Source organism: Rhinoraja longicauda, chromosome 2, assembly GCF_053455715.1.
Source record: "Rhinoraja longicauda isolate Sanriku21f chromosome 2, sRhiLon1.1, whole genome shotgun sequence".
NCBI classification, from domain to species: Eukaryota; Metazoa; Chordata; class Chondrichthyes; order Rajiformes; family Arhynchobatidae; genus Rhinoraja; species Rhinoraja longicauda.
The window spans coordinates 114428480-114442891 of record NC_135954.1 but is presented as its reverse complement, the minus strand read 5'-3'; the positions used below and the strand labels follow the sequence as shown (position 1 = coordinate 114442891).

General features: G+C 49.6%; 1 protein-coding gene across 2 annotated transcripts in view; it reads right to left on the bottom strand.

Annotated features, from left to right (window-relative positions):
* Nucleotides 1–14412, bottom strand: part of mindy4 (MINDY lysine 48 deubiquitinase 4) — a 163955-nt gene that overhangs the window by 121337 nt on the left and 28206 nt on the right. For both annotated transcript variants that reach the window (XM_078426293.1, XM_078426303.1), the window contains exons 3-5: nt 11612–11841; nt 10265–10538; nt 7689–8173 (exon numbers count right to left, since the gene is read on the bottom strand). In XM_078426293.1, coding sequence (XP_078282419.1) covers nt 7689–8173; nt 10265–10538; nt 11612–11841 — 989 coding nt within the window. The remainder of the gene's footprint in view (nt 1–7688; nt 8174–10264; nt 10539–11611; nt 11842–14412) is intronic.

Sequence of the window (14412 nt, the reverse complement as noted above, 5' to 3'; positions counted from 1 at the left end):
AACAATATAAGAGCAGCAGAACATTTGGCTACTTGAGCCTGCTCTGCCATATTATAATGTCTTGGTTCATCTGATCCTGGCCTCAGTTCCACTTTCCCATCTGCTTCTCATATCATAGAACATAGAATAATACAGAACAGAAACAGGACCTTCGGCCCACAATGTCTGTGCTGAACATGATGCCAAGACCAACCCTTATCTTCCTGCACATAATCTATATCACTGCATATCCATGTACTTATCCAAAAGGATCTAAAATGCCACATCGTACCTGTTGCCACCACCACCCCCGACAGCACCTTCCAGGCCCCCACCACCCTCTGTATAAAAAAAACCCTTTCATACAGATCTCCTTTAAACTTTGTCCCGAAATCTGTCTTCATACGGTGTGAAAACAGGCCCTTCAGCCCATCTTGCCCATGTCGACCAAGAAGACCCAGCTGCACTAATCCCACCTGCACGTGGTGTCTGAACCTATCCTACCCGTCTACCTGCCCAGCCTTGAAAATATTCAATGGTTTGTTCACCAGTGCTTCTCAGGATAGAGAATTGCAAAGATTCACAATTCAGAAAATAAATTCCATCTTTGCCATTATTGTGAAATAATTAACCAACATGTTCTCGTGCCCAACAACTCATGGGCAAAGTGGAGGAGGAGCATTCAGAATGACATTGCGCATCTGACGTGCAAACACAAGCCCATTGTAGACAACGGAAAGAAAGTGCCCACTACTTCATAAATTACCCACCTGGCTGCCCAATCTGCAGGAAAGTCAGGGAGTCACTCAGGTATCTCAGGAACAAAGTGGAAGCAGGGGAGTTTGATCCTGCAGAACTGCTGATGGGACCAAAAAAAAGTTTTCTGATGGCCTGCAAAATACCACCAGTCAAATTCTATAAAATGAAAAGCAAAAGCACATAATTTGCAGCACCATGTAGGACAGACTCTCTCTGGTGGCCTGCTAGAATATTACAGGCAAGCTGTGTTCTTGGAAAGGCAATGGAGAGTGAATTCTTAGAAGTTTACTGCAGCAACAAAGAACTTTTGGGCAGCCCAGTGGCGCCAGCACCAGAGACCCAGGTTCAATCCTGACTACGGGTGCTGTCTGTACAGAGTTTGTACATTCTCCCAGTGACCATGTGGGTTCTCTCCAGATGCTTCGGTTTCCTCCCACATCCCAAAGACGTGTAGGTTTGTACGTTAATTGGCTTCGGTAAAAATTGTAAATTGTCCCTAGTGTGTAGGATAGATAGTGCTAGTGTACGAGGTGATCACTGGTCAGCACGGACACAGTGGGCCAAAGGGCGTGTTTCCATGCTGTATCTCCAAAGTCTAAAGTAAACTGCAGTTGCTGATTTGCAAAAGAAGACACAGAGTGCTGGAGTACCTCAGTGGGTCAGGCATCATCTCCAGAGAATATTGATAGGTCATGACCCAAAACATCACCTATCCATGTTCTCCACAGACACTGCCTGACCAGCTGAGTTAGTCCAGCACTTTGTGTCTTCTCTTCTCTGAATATTTCCCCAAAATATTAACAGACATTAATCAGCTTGATAGATAAAAAAGATTTGCATATGGAATCAAGGATTAGTACACTCATTATAAATATTACATCAGACCTTTCAGCAGTGTAACAGAAGGCAGGTTTTGGGGATTCAGCCACAGATCGGTCACAACTTCACCGATTCATAGGTTCGTACAAATGTACAGGTGCTCCTCAGCTTACGATGGGGTTCCGATCCGAGAAACCCATCGCAAACCGAAAATATTGTACGTCAAAATGCATTTAATACACCTGATCACATGGCCGTTTGCACCATCGCAAAATCAAAATATCACAAGTCAAAGCAATGTAAGCCGGGGAGCACCTGTATAGAATTATCTGGTCTGACTGGAGAGCATGCAATCCAGAGGTACTGAAGCCAAATGTAATTCCCTATCAGCACACCAATAAAAACTGAACTGAAAATGTTTATGGCAGTGTGCAATCGATCAATTGAAAACACAAGAGAGATAAACACAACTGACTGCTATACATACAGCATGATGAGTTATGGTTAACATACGATGAGCATTTGACGGCCTGTACTTGCTGGAGTTTAGAAGGATGAGTGGGGACCTCATTGAAACTTACCGAATGTTGAAAGGCCTGGTTAGAGTGAATGTGGAGAGGATGTTTCCACTGGTGGTTCCACCAGTTGGAGAAGGCAGAGAAGGTGAGAAGCAGCAGTGGACAGCAGCATTTAAAAGGTGAGCAGTTGTTGTCCTTGACCAGACAGCTTAAAATGTGCGGGAGAGTTTTAAACAGAGCAGCTGGAGAAGGCAGAGAAAGTGAGAAGCTCGACCAATTAAAGGTAATTTTAAGGTAATAAAGGCAATTAAAAGTTAACCGTTGGATTGGTTGCCACAGAAAATTGGTAAATTAAGAAGCAAACACGGAAAAAGGCAGAGGCAGCGGAGCGGCCTGTTGGGCGAGAGGCTGTGTGTTGGGGTGAGGCTGTGTGTTGGGTGAGAGGCTGTGTGTTGGGCGAGAGGCTGTGCGTTGGGGTGAGGCTGTGTGTTGGGCGAGAGGCTGTGTGTAGGGGTGAGGCTGTATGTTGGGTGAGAGGCTGTGTGTAGGGGTGAGGCTGTGTGTTGGGTGAGAGGCTGTGTGTTGGGGTGAGGCTGTGTGTTGGGTGAGAGGCTGTGTGTTGGGTGAGGCTGTGTGTTGGGTGAGAGGCTGTGTGTCTGGTGAGGCTGTGTGTCGGGCGAGAGGCTGTGTGTCGGGCGAGAGGCTGTGTGTCGGGCGAGAGGCTGTGTGTCGGGCGAGAGGCTGTGTGTCGGGCGAGAGGCTGTGTGTCGGGTGAGGCTGTGTGTCGGGCGAGAGGCTGTGTGTTGGGCGAGAGGCTGTGTGTTGGGTGAGGCTGTGTGTTGGGTGAGAGGTTGTGTGTCGGGTGAGGCTGTGTGTCGGGCGAGAGGCTGTGTGTTGGGTGAGGCTGTGTGTCGGGCGAGAGGCTGTGTGTCGGGCGAGAGGCTGTGTGTCGGGCGAGAGGCTGTGTGTCGGGCGAGAGGCTGTGTGTCGGGCGAGAGGCTGTGTGTCGGGCGAGAGGCTGTGTGTTGGGTGAGGCTGTGTGTCGGGCGAGAGGCTGTGTGTCGGGCGAGAGGCTGTGTGTCGGGCGAGAGGCTGTGTGTTGGGCGAGAGGCTGTGTGTCGGGCGAAAGGCTGTGTGTCGGGTGAGGCTGTGTGTCGGGCGAGAGGCTGTGTGTTGGGTGAGAGGCGGTGTGTTGGGGAGAGGCTGTGTGTTGGGTGAAGTGCTGTGTGATGGTAAAGTGTGGCTTCGGCGAGGAGACTGAGGTAAGGAGGATTTTGGCAGCAGAGAAGGGAATAGGTTTCTCTCAGCTCTGTGAGTGGGTCTCATTCTTAATTAGTGATTTATCTACTGAAGTAATGGCAGGGAAGTTGTTGCAGTGTGTCTCTTGCAGGATGTGGGAGGTCAGGGAGCCTGCTGGTGCCTCTGAACACAACCTGCGGAAATCGTGTCCAGGTGCAGCTCCCGAAGGACCGTGTTAGGGAACTGAAGCAGCAGCTGGATGACCTCGGGACCATCCGGGAAAACGAGAGACATACAGTGAGGTTGTCACACTGAGGATACAGGAAGAGCGAAGGTGGATGACAACGAGAAGTAAACGGAGTGCAGGAGCCGCCGGTGGCTGTACCTATTGAAACCAGGTACACCCTCTTGGGAGCAGTCAGAGCCCACGACACGACACGACAGGATTGAGTGGCAGCCAGGGCTGTGTCTCAACCCTGGTGCTGAGGCTCAACGGGGAAGAGTGACGTCAGGCAGAGCCATAGTGGTGGGCGACTCCATCGTCAGAGGTGCGGACAGGAGATTCTGCGGAAACAGGCGAGACTCCAGGATGGTGTGTTGCCTCCCTGGTGCCAGGGTCCAGGACGTCTCGGAGCGGATGCACGACATCCTCAAGAGGGTGAGCAGCCGGAGGTTGTTGTGCATCTTGGCACAAATGAAGTAGGGAGGAAGAGAAAGGTGGTTCTGAAACACGAGTTGAGGGAATTAGGTAAAAGGCTGAAAAGAAGGACTTCCAGGATAGTATCTCAGAATTGCTTCCAGTACCTGATGCTTGTGAAGGTAAGAATGGGAAGATAGGGGAGATGAATGTGTGGCTGAGGAGTTGATGCAGGGGGCAGGGATTTAGATATCTGGACCATTAGGATTTCTTCTGGGGCAGGGGTGACCTTTACAAATGGGACAGGTTGCACCTTAACTGGAGGGGTACCAACATCCTGGCGGGCAGGTTTGCTAATGCTACACGGGTGGGTCTAAACTAGATTGGCAGGGGGGTGGGATCTCATACAGGACAGAGGCAGGTGAGGGGTTAGAAGTTGGTATGGAGGGTAGTGAAGGAGAGGTTAGTGGACAGAATAGGCAGGTGAAAGGTAGCAGTAAGGACAATCCTAAAAGATTTTATAAAGACATAAGGGGGAAAAGGGTAACTAGAGAGTGGGACCTCTCAGGAATCAAAGCGGTCACCTCTGTGTGGAGCCACAGAAGATAGGCAATAATATTTCTCAATATTCCTAAATAATATTTCTCCTCTGTATTTACCGAGGGGAAAGACAGTAGGACGGAACGGCACGGTAGCGCAGCGGTAGAGTTGCTGCTTTACAGCGAATGCAGCGCCGGAGACTCAGGTTCGATCCTGACTACGGGTGCTGCACTGTAAGGAGTTTGTACGTTCTCCCCGTGACCTGCGTGGGTTTTCTCCGAGATCTTCGGTTTCCTCCCACACTCCAAAGACGTACAGGTATGTAGGTTAATTGGCTGGGTAAATGTAAAAATTGTCCCTAGTGGGTGTAGGATAGTGTTAATGTGCGGGGATCGCTGGGCGGCACGGACTTGGTGGGCCGAAAAGGCCTGTTTCCGGCTGTATATATATGATATGATATGATATGACGGAGGAACTTGGGGCAGTTAATGGAAGTGTCTTGAGAGCAGTCAGTGTTACCGTCGACGAAGTACTGAAGGTACTACTGAAAGTATTGGGGGAGCCCTGGTTGAAATTTACGAGTTGTCCTTAAATACAGGGGAGGTGCCGGAAGACTGGAGGGTGGCAAATGTTGTGCCTCTATTCAACAAGGGCTGCAGGGAAAATGCTGGGAACTATAGGCCGGTGAGCTTAACCGCTGTAGATGGAAAGTTGCTAGAGAGTATTCTGAAGGATGGGTTATACAGGCATTTGGACGGGCAAGGGCTGATTAGGGATAATCAGCATGGTTTTGTACGTGGGAGGTCGTGTCTCACAAATCTGATTGAGTTTTTTGAAGACGTGACCAAAAAGGTCGATGAGGGCAGAATTGTAGATGTTGTATATGTGGATTTTAGTCAGGCATTCGACAAGGTTCCGCATTGTAGGCTGCTCTGGAAGGTAGATCGCATGGGATCCAAAGGGAGATAGCTGAACGGATAGAAAATTAGCCAAGGAAGTAAGCAGATGGTGATGGTGGAAGATTGATTCTTGGACTGAAGGCCTGTGACTCTGGGTTCGGTGCTGGGCCTGTTATTGTTTGTCATCTACATCATCGATTTGGATGAGAACATACATGGCAAGATTTACAAGTTTGCTGATGATACAAAAGTGGGTGGTTTTGCAGATAGTGAAGATGATTGTGAAAGATTGCAGCAGGATCATGATCGATTGGCCAGGTGGGCTGAGGAATGGTTAATGAAATTTAATACCGAGAAATGTGAGGTGTTGAATTTTGGGAAGTCTAACAAGGGCAGGAACTACATGAATGACAAGCCTCTGGGGAGTGTTGTAGAGCAGAGGGATCTAGGAGTGCTGGTGTATGGTTCCTTGAAGGTCGAGTCGCACGTAGATAAGGTGATCAAAAAGGCTTTAGGCACCTTGGTCTTCGTCAGTCAGAGTATTGAGTATAGAAGTTGGGAGGTCATGTTGCAATTGTATAAGATGTTGGTGAGACCGCATTTGGAGTATTGTGTTCATTTCTGTGCATTATGTTACAGGAAACATATTGTCAAGCTTGAAAGGGTTCAGAGATTTACGAGGATGTTGCCAGGACTAGAGGGTGTGAGCTATAGATAGACGTTGAGTAGGCTGGGTCACTATTCCTTGGAGCGCAGGAGAATAAGGGGTGATCTTATAGAGGTGTATAAAATCATGAGAGGAATAAACCGGGTAGATGCACACAATCTCTTGCCCAGAGTAGGAGAATCGAGGACATAGGTTCAAGGTGAAGGGGAAAAGATTTAATAGGAATCCGAAGGGTAACTTTTTCACTGAAAGGGTGGTGAGTGTATGGAACAAGCTGCCAAAAGAGGTAGTTGAGGCTAGGACTATCCCAACGTTTAAGAAACTATTAGACAGGTACATGGCTAGGACAAGTTTTGGAGGGATATGGACCAAACGCAGGCAGGTGGGACTAGTGTAGCTGGGACAAGTTGGCCGGTGTGGGCAAGTTGAGGTGAAGGGCCTGTTTCCACACTGTGTCACTCGCTGACTCGAGTGGGAGGGTCCAGGACCAGAGGCCATAGTCTCTGAATAAAAGGACGTACCTTTAGAAAGAAGATGAGGAGGAATTTGTTTAGTCAGAGGTTGGTGAACATGTGGGATTCATTGCTGTGGAGACCATCAATGGACATTTTTAAGGTGGAGATTGGCAGATTCTTGATTAGTAACGACCTTGTCCCACTTAGGCGATTTTAAGGCAACTGCCGGTGACTAGGCTGTCACCGAACGTTTGCCGGGGTGTGGCGGGCATGATCGTGAGGAGTCTTCAATGAATCGTAGCGGATCTCGGCGCGTCACGGAAAAGTATTCCCGATAGAAATTTCTCAGATAGCTGGCTTGTTGCCAGGTATCGTTGCTTATTGCGGGCGCTGTCACATGCTGTCCCCAGGTTTGATAGGTTGTCGCCGATGCATTTAGATGCACGTAATATTAAATTAAGAAAAGGCATTTGAAGATAGTTTTGTTTAACCAATTTATTTACCGTCAGGACATTTGACAGGTAGATTGGAGGCGACAGTTTGAGGGCCAGGTAAATGTGGGAATTTCGCGATCTTTCTGAAGACGGTGTAATCTCTTAGCCAGGTGCTAGTTTCACAAAAAAAGTAACTTGTATCGACCTGACTCGGCATTGTCGTGGGATAAAAGAAAATTTTGGCGATCTGCTACGATTTTGACAGTCGCCAGCAGTCGCCTTAAAAATCGTGTAACTGGGACAGGCCCTTAAGGGTGTCAGGTCTTATGGGGTAAAGGCAAGAAAATGGGGGTTAAAAGGAAATATAGATCAGCCAAGATTGAATGGCAGAGTAGACTTGATGGGCCAAAACTAATTCTGCTCCAAGAACTTATGAACATGATCTATGAGTTTGGATAGACCCATGGATGGGTTTTGATATGGTAGGATTATCTGATTCAATTGAATTGCATGCAAAAGAATTTATATCACCCTGTGACCTGAAATATATATTCCACGATGAACGCAAAACAGAATAAAGGCTGGAGGACCTCTACACCTGTCGATGTGCCCTGTTAGCAGTTCTGATCTGCTTCTAAGGCAATATCGCCAGGAACCAGGGCTCGAGCCTACAATCAAGCAAACCCTTGTGCAGGGATTCACGGCCACCAGGTACAGCAGATTGAGGGTGCGTGTTGCATACCTGACATGTAGTTCTTCCATATTCGGGGCATCGTTGTCTCTCGCCTTGTGCTCAATGTTCATGCACTCTGGTGCAAACTTCACCTTCCTGCTCCTCTCAGGCACATTGGCATTCAGGTTGGAGGGCAGCTTGGTCTCGAGTCCGCTGGGGGTCTGGCACCGGGCTCGCTCAGGCAGCCTCTCCACGCCCAGGTCGTCGGCGGGTTCATGGTACCATCGGAGGTCCGGGGGCTTCTGGCTGCAGCGGCCGCCTGGGTAGTAGCCGGAGGGCTTCATCGGCGGGTAGTCCGGGGAGGGTGTGCCATCCGTCATGTGGTCCACCAGCGTGGATGCGGCGGGCAGCCAGTCAGAGCCGGCAGCATTCTCGCACGGGACGCTGGCCTGCCGCACGTAGCCCTTCAGCCCGCTGTCGACATCGCTCTCCACCACCTGCAGCGTCAGGTTGGACCCCGAGCCTCGCTTGCTGAGGCGCTTTTTGGAGGAGTCCTGCACAACATTGCAAAATGTAGAATACATTTCAAGGAAAGGGTTACTTTCCCACACTCTCCATCCCTGCCCCTTTCTAGTGCTCTGACCAGTCGGACTGTCCTCCTGATTACATTTTATCTCAGTATACTTTGTTGTCACCTTGTCCGAGCTAACTATGATCTATTCCACATTTTGATCCCCATCCGCTTTGTTGTCTTGTTTTTGCACCTTACCCTTCCTTATCTCTGTGTCTCCCTCTCCCCTGACTCAGTCAGAAGGGTCTCGACCCAAAAAGTCACCCATTCCTTCTCTCCAGAGATGTTGCCTGTTCCGCTGAGTTACTCCAGCATTTTGTGTCTGCCTTTGGGGTAGACACACAGTGTCTCTTGCCCAGAGTAGGGGAATTGAGAATCAGAGGACATAGGTTGAAGGCAAGGAGGGAAAGATTTAATAGGAACTTAAGGGGTAACTTTTTTACACAAAAGGTAGTGGGTGTATGGAATGAGTTGCCGGAGGAGGCCGTTGAGGCAGGTACTATCACAACATTTAAGAAACATTTGGACAGGTACATGGATAGGATAGGTTTCGAGGCATATAGGAAAAACACAGGCAGGTGTGACTAGTGTACATGGGACATGTTCGTTGGCATGGGCAAGTTGGGCTGAAGGGCCTGTTTCACATTGTGTGACTCTATGGCTCTACTGCAAGCGAGGTTACTCTTTCCATTTTGCGAGGGACAACAATGACCGAGTTCGGTAGCGTTGACCCATGCTATAAATTTAGTTTAATTTAGAGAAAGAGCATGGAAACAGTCCCTTCGGCCCATTAGGTCCACGTGTAATAGTTTTAAACTATTTAATTACTACCACAAAACATGTTGCAGGAGCTTGCCTACTTTTGATTTACAGATTCAGCATGGAAACAGGCCCTTCTGCCCACCAAGTCCATGACGTCCATCAATCACTCATTCACACTTGTTTAGTTTAGAGATACAGCGTGGAAACAGGCCCTTCAGCCCACCGGGTCCGCGCCGACCAGCGATCCCCGCACATTAACACTATCCTACACCCACTAGGGACAATTTCTACATTTACCAACCCAATTAACCTACAAACCTGCACGTCTTTGGAGTGTGGGTGGAAACTGAAGATCTCGGAGAAAACCCACGCAGGGCACGGGGAGAACGTACAATCTCTGTACAGACAGCACCCGTAGTCGGGATGGAACCCGGGTCGACGGCGCTGCATTCGCTGTGAGGCAGCAATTCTACTGCTGCGCCCTTTGTTATCCCACTTTCACATCCACGAGCTACTCATTAGGGGCAATTTTATAGAGACCAATAAACCTACAAACCCGCAGGTCGTTGGGAGGTGGGAGGAAATCGGATCATCTGGAGGAAACCCACGTGTTCACAGGGAGAATGTACAAACTCCACGCAGGCACCACCCAAGGTCAGGACTGAACCTGGATCTCTGGCGCAGTGAGGCAGCAGCTCTACCAGCAGCACCACTGTGCCACCCTTGTTTCCATGTTTCTTTCAACAGTGTTCACACTTCAAAAGTAGTTCCACTGTTAGCTGTAAAGTACTTTGGAATCTCATGAGTTTGTCAAAAGCACTAAAGAATGCTAATGACCCCATTTCTAACCTCGAGTCACCTCCCCTCTACTTTCAGCCTGAAGAAGGTTCCTGACCCGAAATGTCACCCATCCTTTTTCTCCAGAGATGCTGCCTGACCTGCTGAGTTATTCCAGCTCATTGTGTCTATCTTGGGTGTAAACCGGCACCTGCAGTTCCTTTCTACACCCTGTTTCTTTATTTGCACAATAACTCTAAGAGTTCTAATCCTGTTGAGAACTTGTATTGCAAGTCCTTGCCCCCAAAACAAATGCAGTGCGGGACAAAAGATCCAAAGGAAACAAGTAGGAAGGAACTGCAGATGGAATTGCAGATGCTGAAGAAGGATCCCGACTGGAAATGTCACCCATTCCTTCTCTCCACAGATGCTGCCTGTCCCGCTGAGTTACCCCAGCATTTTGTGTCTACCAAAGGAAATGAGCTGCATTCTGGAATCCACATGAAATATTGGAAAGGATCAGCTTGTGACCCACCTCCTGTACGGTGCGGACTGGACCAGTCATCATGCCACGTACTGCGCGAGAGGACCGAGATCTCTGTTGGTCCACGTTTGATCCTCTGGCTTCTATGGGAAACACGCCAGCCCTGCTCGAATCTTGTGACAGGATGTTCACGGGAAGGTGTCCTGGAGGGTCACCTCCTGGAGGGCATCCGTTACCACAAGGAGATCGATCCTTCTTCTTCAGTGAACTCTGTAAAGGCTTGGAAGAAGGCACACAGGCCAAACTAGTTGAATCATTGGTGAACCTAGGAATAAAACAGAATAGTGGCTACCTGCAATAAGGATTTGCTTTTACAAACATACACTTTATTCATAATAATAAACATATACAAAAAACATAGACAAACATATATTAAAAAAACTGCACAAATACTCTTCGCATATACTCAGTAGGACGGTAACTGATTCAATACAGAAAACCTGATAATGGACCTTTATATAGCTGACCGAGGCTCCTGTTGCATTACCCCTCCTGCCAAACTTCCACCAGTTACCAAATGATCTGGCAATGATCAAGGAAATACAAAAATGGATGGTATGAATGGGTGGATGGAAGAGCAGGGATGTATTGAAATGTGTGCCCACAAGGTGGAAGAGCAGGAAAAATAAGGTGGGTCAGACTATATAAGGGACATTTGTATTCTGTGCCCTGGCCAAACGAAACAAGAGCAGGGAGGTCAGGATAGAATGATTGAAGAGATGAATTAGGCCACAGGTAGAATACTGGGTACAAATCTGCTCCCTGCAGTACAGGAAGGATGAGTGATAAGATGAGTGAATTTACAAGGATGTTGCAAAATGTTTTTTTAAAAGAAAGGTGAAATAGTTGGTGTCTGCAATCAATGTCATCTTGCATCAAGTGTGAGTGGTAAGTGATGTACAATCATGTAGAATCGATCTTATGACACCAAAAACTTTCAAATCCACCCTACACAGAAAACCATTTGGTACGCTTGCCTTCATAGGCAAAGGCATCGAATATAAGAGTCGGGACACCGTGCTCAGCTGCACAGAACATTTGGTTAGACCACACTTAAACATTGTGTACAGGCCTGGTTGCCATTCTACACGAACAATGTGGTAGCAATAGAGAGAAAGCAGAAGAGATTCACCAGGGTGTTGCCTGGAATTGAGGGCTGGGGTTATAAGGAGAGATTGTGGAGGCCAGCATTATTTTCACTGGGGCATAGTAGGCCGAGGGATGTCCTTAGATTTCAGGAAAGCATTTATAAAGGTTAGACTACAAACATTAAGTCGGCAACAGCAACCTTTCCAGCGTTGCAAAGTGATTACTCTGCCCCAGTACTAGGTGTCATACCTGCAAGCATTCATTTTGTTTAGGTCGTGAAATGGTACGCCACCTTTGTCTTCATCGGAGAGGTCGTAGATGTTCACGAAGGTGTTGTCAAAACGCACTGACGTGGCTCGCTGGCTTACGATAGCTGGCGCTCGAAAACTGTCCTGCGCTACATTCTTTGTATTTTCAGAACTTTCCAAGAAGTATTTGGTTATTATCTCGAGCATTGTCTTGAGAGGCACCACTTGAGCCTGCAAAACATTTGAAAAACACGCAATGCACACCCAATCATTAACACTGGACTGTTAAGAATGTTCAAGGAGCTGTGAAATGTTCATTGATCTGTTCATTACATTTATACCTTGGAACTTGGAAAAGGGGCTGCATAGTAGTACAGTGGTAGATTTGCTCCAAAATGGCGGCACTGCCATAGCAGCTGCGGCTTACCTGCGGTCCATTTGTCTTTGTGTTTTTGTTGTTTTTTTGTCTTAATTGTAGTTGTGATGTCGTGTTTTTGTGTTTGTGTACTGTGTGTGTATGTGGGGGGGGAGGGAGGGAACTGTAACATTGTAAATATGTGTCCCTTCCGAACGGAGACCCGACCTTTGTTTTCTGGGCCGTGTCTCCGTTCCTGCTGCGGCCTACCATCGGCCCAACTCCTGGAGCTGTCGGCCTCCAGGGCTCCGGTTCGCTGAGCCCGCGGACCGGACTTACCATCACCGGAGCCGGCCGTCTTCGGAGGCTGCGGGAGCGGCTGCGACTCGCCTTAGGCTCGGGCCGCGTGGATGCCGACATCGGGAGCTCCGGCAGCGGCAGCAGGTTCGCCCGCCCCGGATCGCGGGGCTTGGGTCGAGGACATTTCACCGTCCGGCGCGGCCTAAGATAGGCCGCGGGATATTTCTCTGCTGGGCGGGGGCTTCAATGTCGGGAGCCACGACCGCCCCGACGTGCAGCAACAGCGGCAGCAGCAGCGTGGTCGCCCGCCCCGGATCGGACTTATCATCAGCGGAGCCGGCCGTCTTCGGAGGCTGCGGGAGCGGCTGCGACTCGCCTTAGGCTCCGGCCGCTGCAGACCGTCCGGCGCGGCCTGCAACCACAACAGCCTGACTGCGGGAGAAGACGGCAGGAGAAGGGAAAGACATTGTGGCCTTCCATCGCAGTGAGGAGAGGACTGGAGGAGACTCACTGTGATGGATGTTTCTTTGATGGATGTTTCTTTTTTTTGGTGTGTTTTTGGGGTTGTGTAATTTTAATGCCTATTTAATACTTTTATTGTTGGACTGTGTTTTGGGGGTTTTTGGGGTTGTGTAATTTTAATGCCTATTTAATGCTTTTATTGTTGGACTGTGGGTGACTGAATTTCGTCCAATATTGGATGACAAATAAAGCTATCTTGAATCTTGAATCTTGAATCTTACTGCCTTACAGCACCAGAGACCCGGGTTTGATCCTGACTACGGATGCTTGGCTGTATGTTCTCTCTGTGACCTGTGTAGGTTTTCTCCGGAATCTACTTGCATTCAAGTGTGACAAAGCCAAGATGGGGAAATGGAGTTTAAGGAGTATCTAAAAGAAAACTAGAAAGAAAACCAAAGATTGGAACTTAGTGAAAGGAATGGTTTGCTGTCAAAGGACAATGATAATGTAGGATGCATATTTGGCAGGGGACGGTAAGCGGAGCATCATATACCAACTCCGCGGAGGACGATGACAGATCCTCCCTGGGGGCCGTCCAAATCCCCAACAGGACCCATGGCAACTCGTCCATCCACCCTGGGCCCATGAGACGAGCCTTCAGGGCGGCCTTCAGACAGCGGTGGAACCGCTCCACCAACCCATTTGACTGGGGATGGTACGCTGTCGAGTGGTGGACCACAGTTCCGACGTGAACTGGGCTCCCCGGTCGGACGTGATGTGAAGTGGAACTCCAAAGCGGGCAATCCAAGTTGCCACGAGGGCACGAGCGCACGACTAAGTAGTAGTGTCCGTGAGCGGGATGGCCTCCGGCCACCGCGTAAAACGGTCAACCACCGTAAGTGGGTGTGAAACACACTGGGACGGAGGCAGCGGCCCCACGATGTCCACATGTATGCCGGCGTGGCACTGGGAAATCCTGAACGGGCGCCCGGACGTGGCGATGCACCTTTGATGTCTGGCACGGGATGCACGTCCGGGCCCAGTGAGCGACCTGCTTCCGAAGTCCGGGCCCAGTGAGCGACCTGCTTTCGAAGTCCTTGCCACATAAACCTTGCGGCCACCATAGCGACCGTGGCGCGGATGGATGGGTGGGCCAGCCCATGGATCACCTCAAAGACGCGACGGCGCCAGGCCGCCGGAACGATAGGCCTCTGCTGACCCGTGGACACGTCACAGAGGATGAAACCCAAGGGACCAAACGGCACGTCCTCAAGCACCAAGCCAGAGATCGCGGTGCGGTACGCCGGCATCTCATCGTCCGCCAGCTGGGCCGCCGCCAAGGCGGAGTAATCTATTCACGAGGCCGGGTTAAGCGCGGCTGCAATTGTTGGACGGGACAAAGCATCCGCCACGAGGTTGCATTTCCCGGTGATGTATCGGACGTCCGTTGTACACTCCGAAATAGCCGCCAGCTGGCGCTGCTGACGGGCGGACCAAGGATCTAAACCTTCGCGAAAGCAAACGTGAGGGGCTTGTGGTCCGTGAAGGCTATGAAGGAACGGCCCTCGAGGAAGTACCAGAAAGGCCGCACTGCAAGGTGTAATGCGAGCAACTCACGGTCGAACGCGCTGTAGCAGCGCTCAGGTGACGGCTAAAGAAGGTGAGTGGCCGCCAACGCCCGTTAA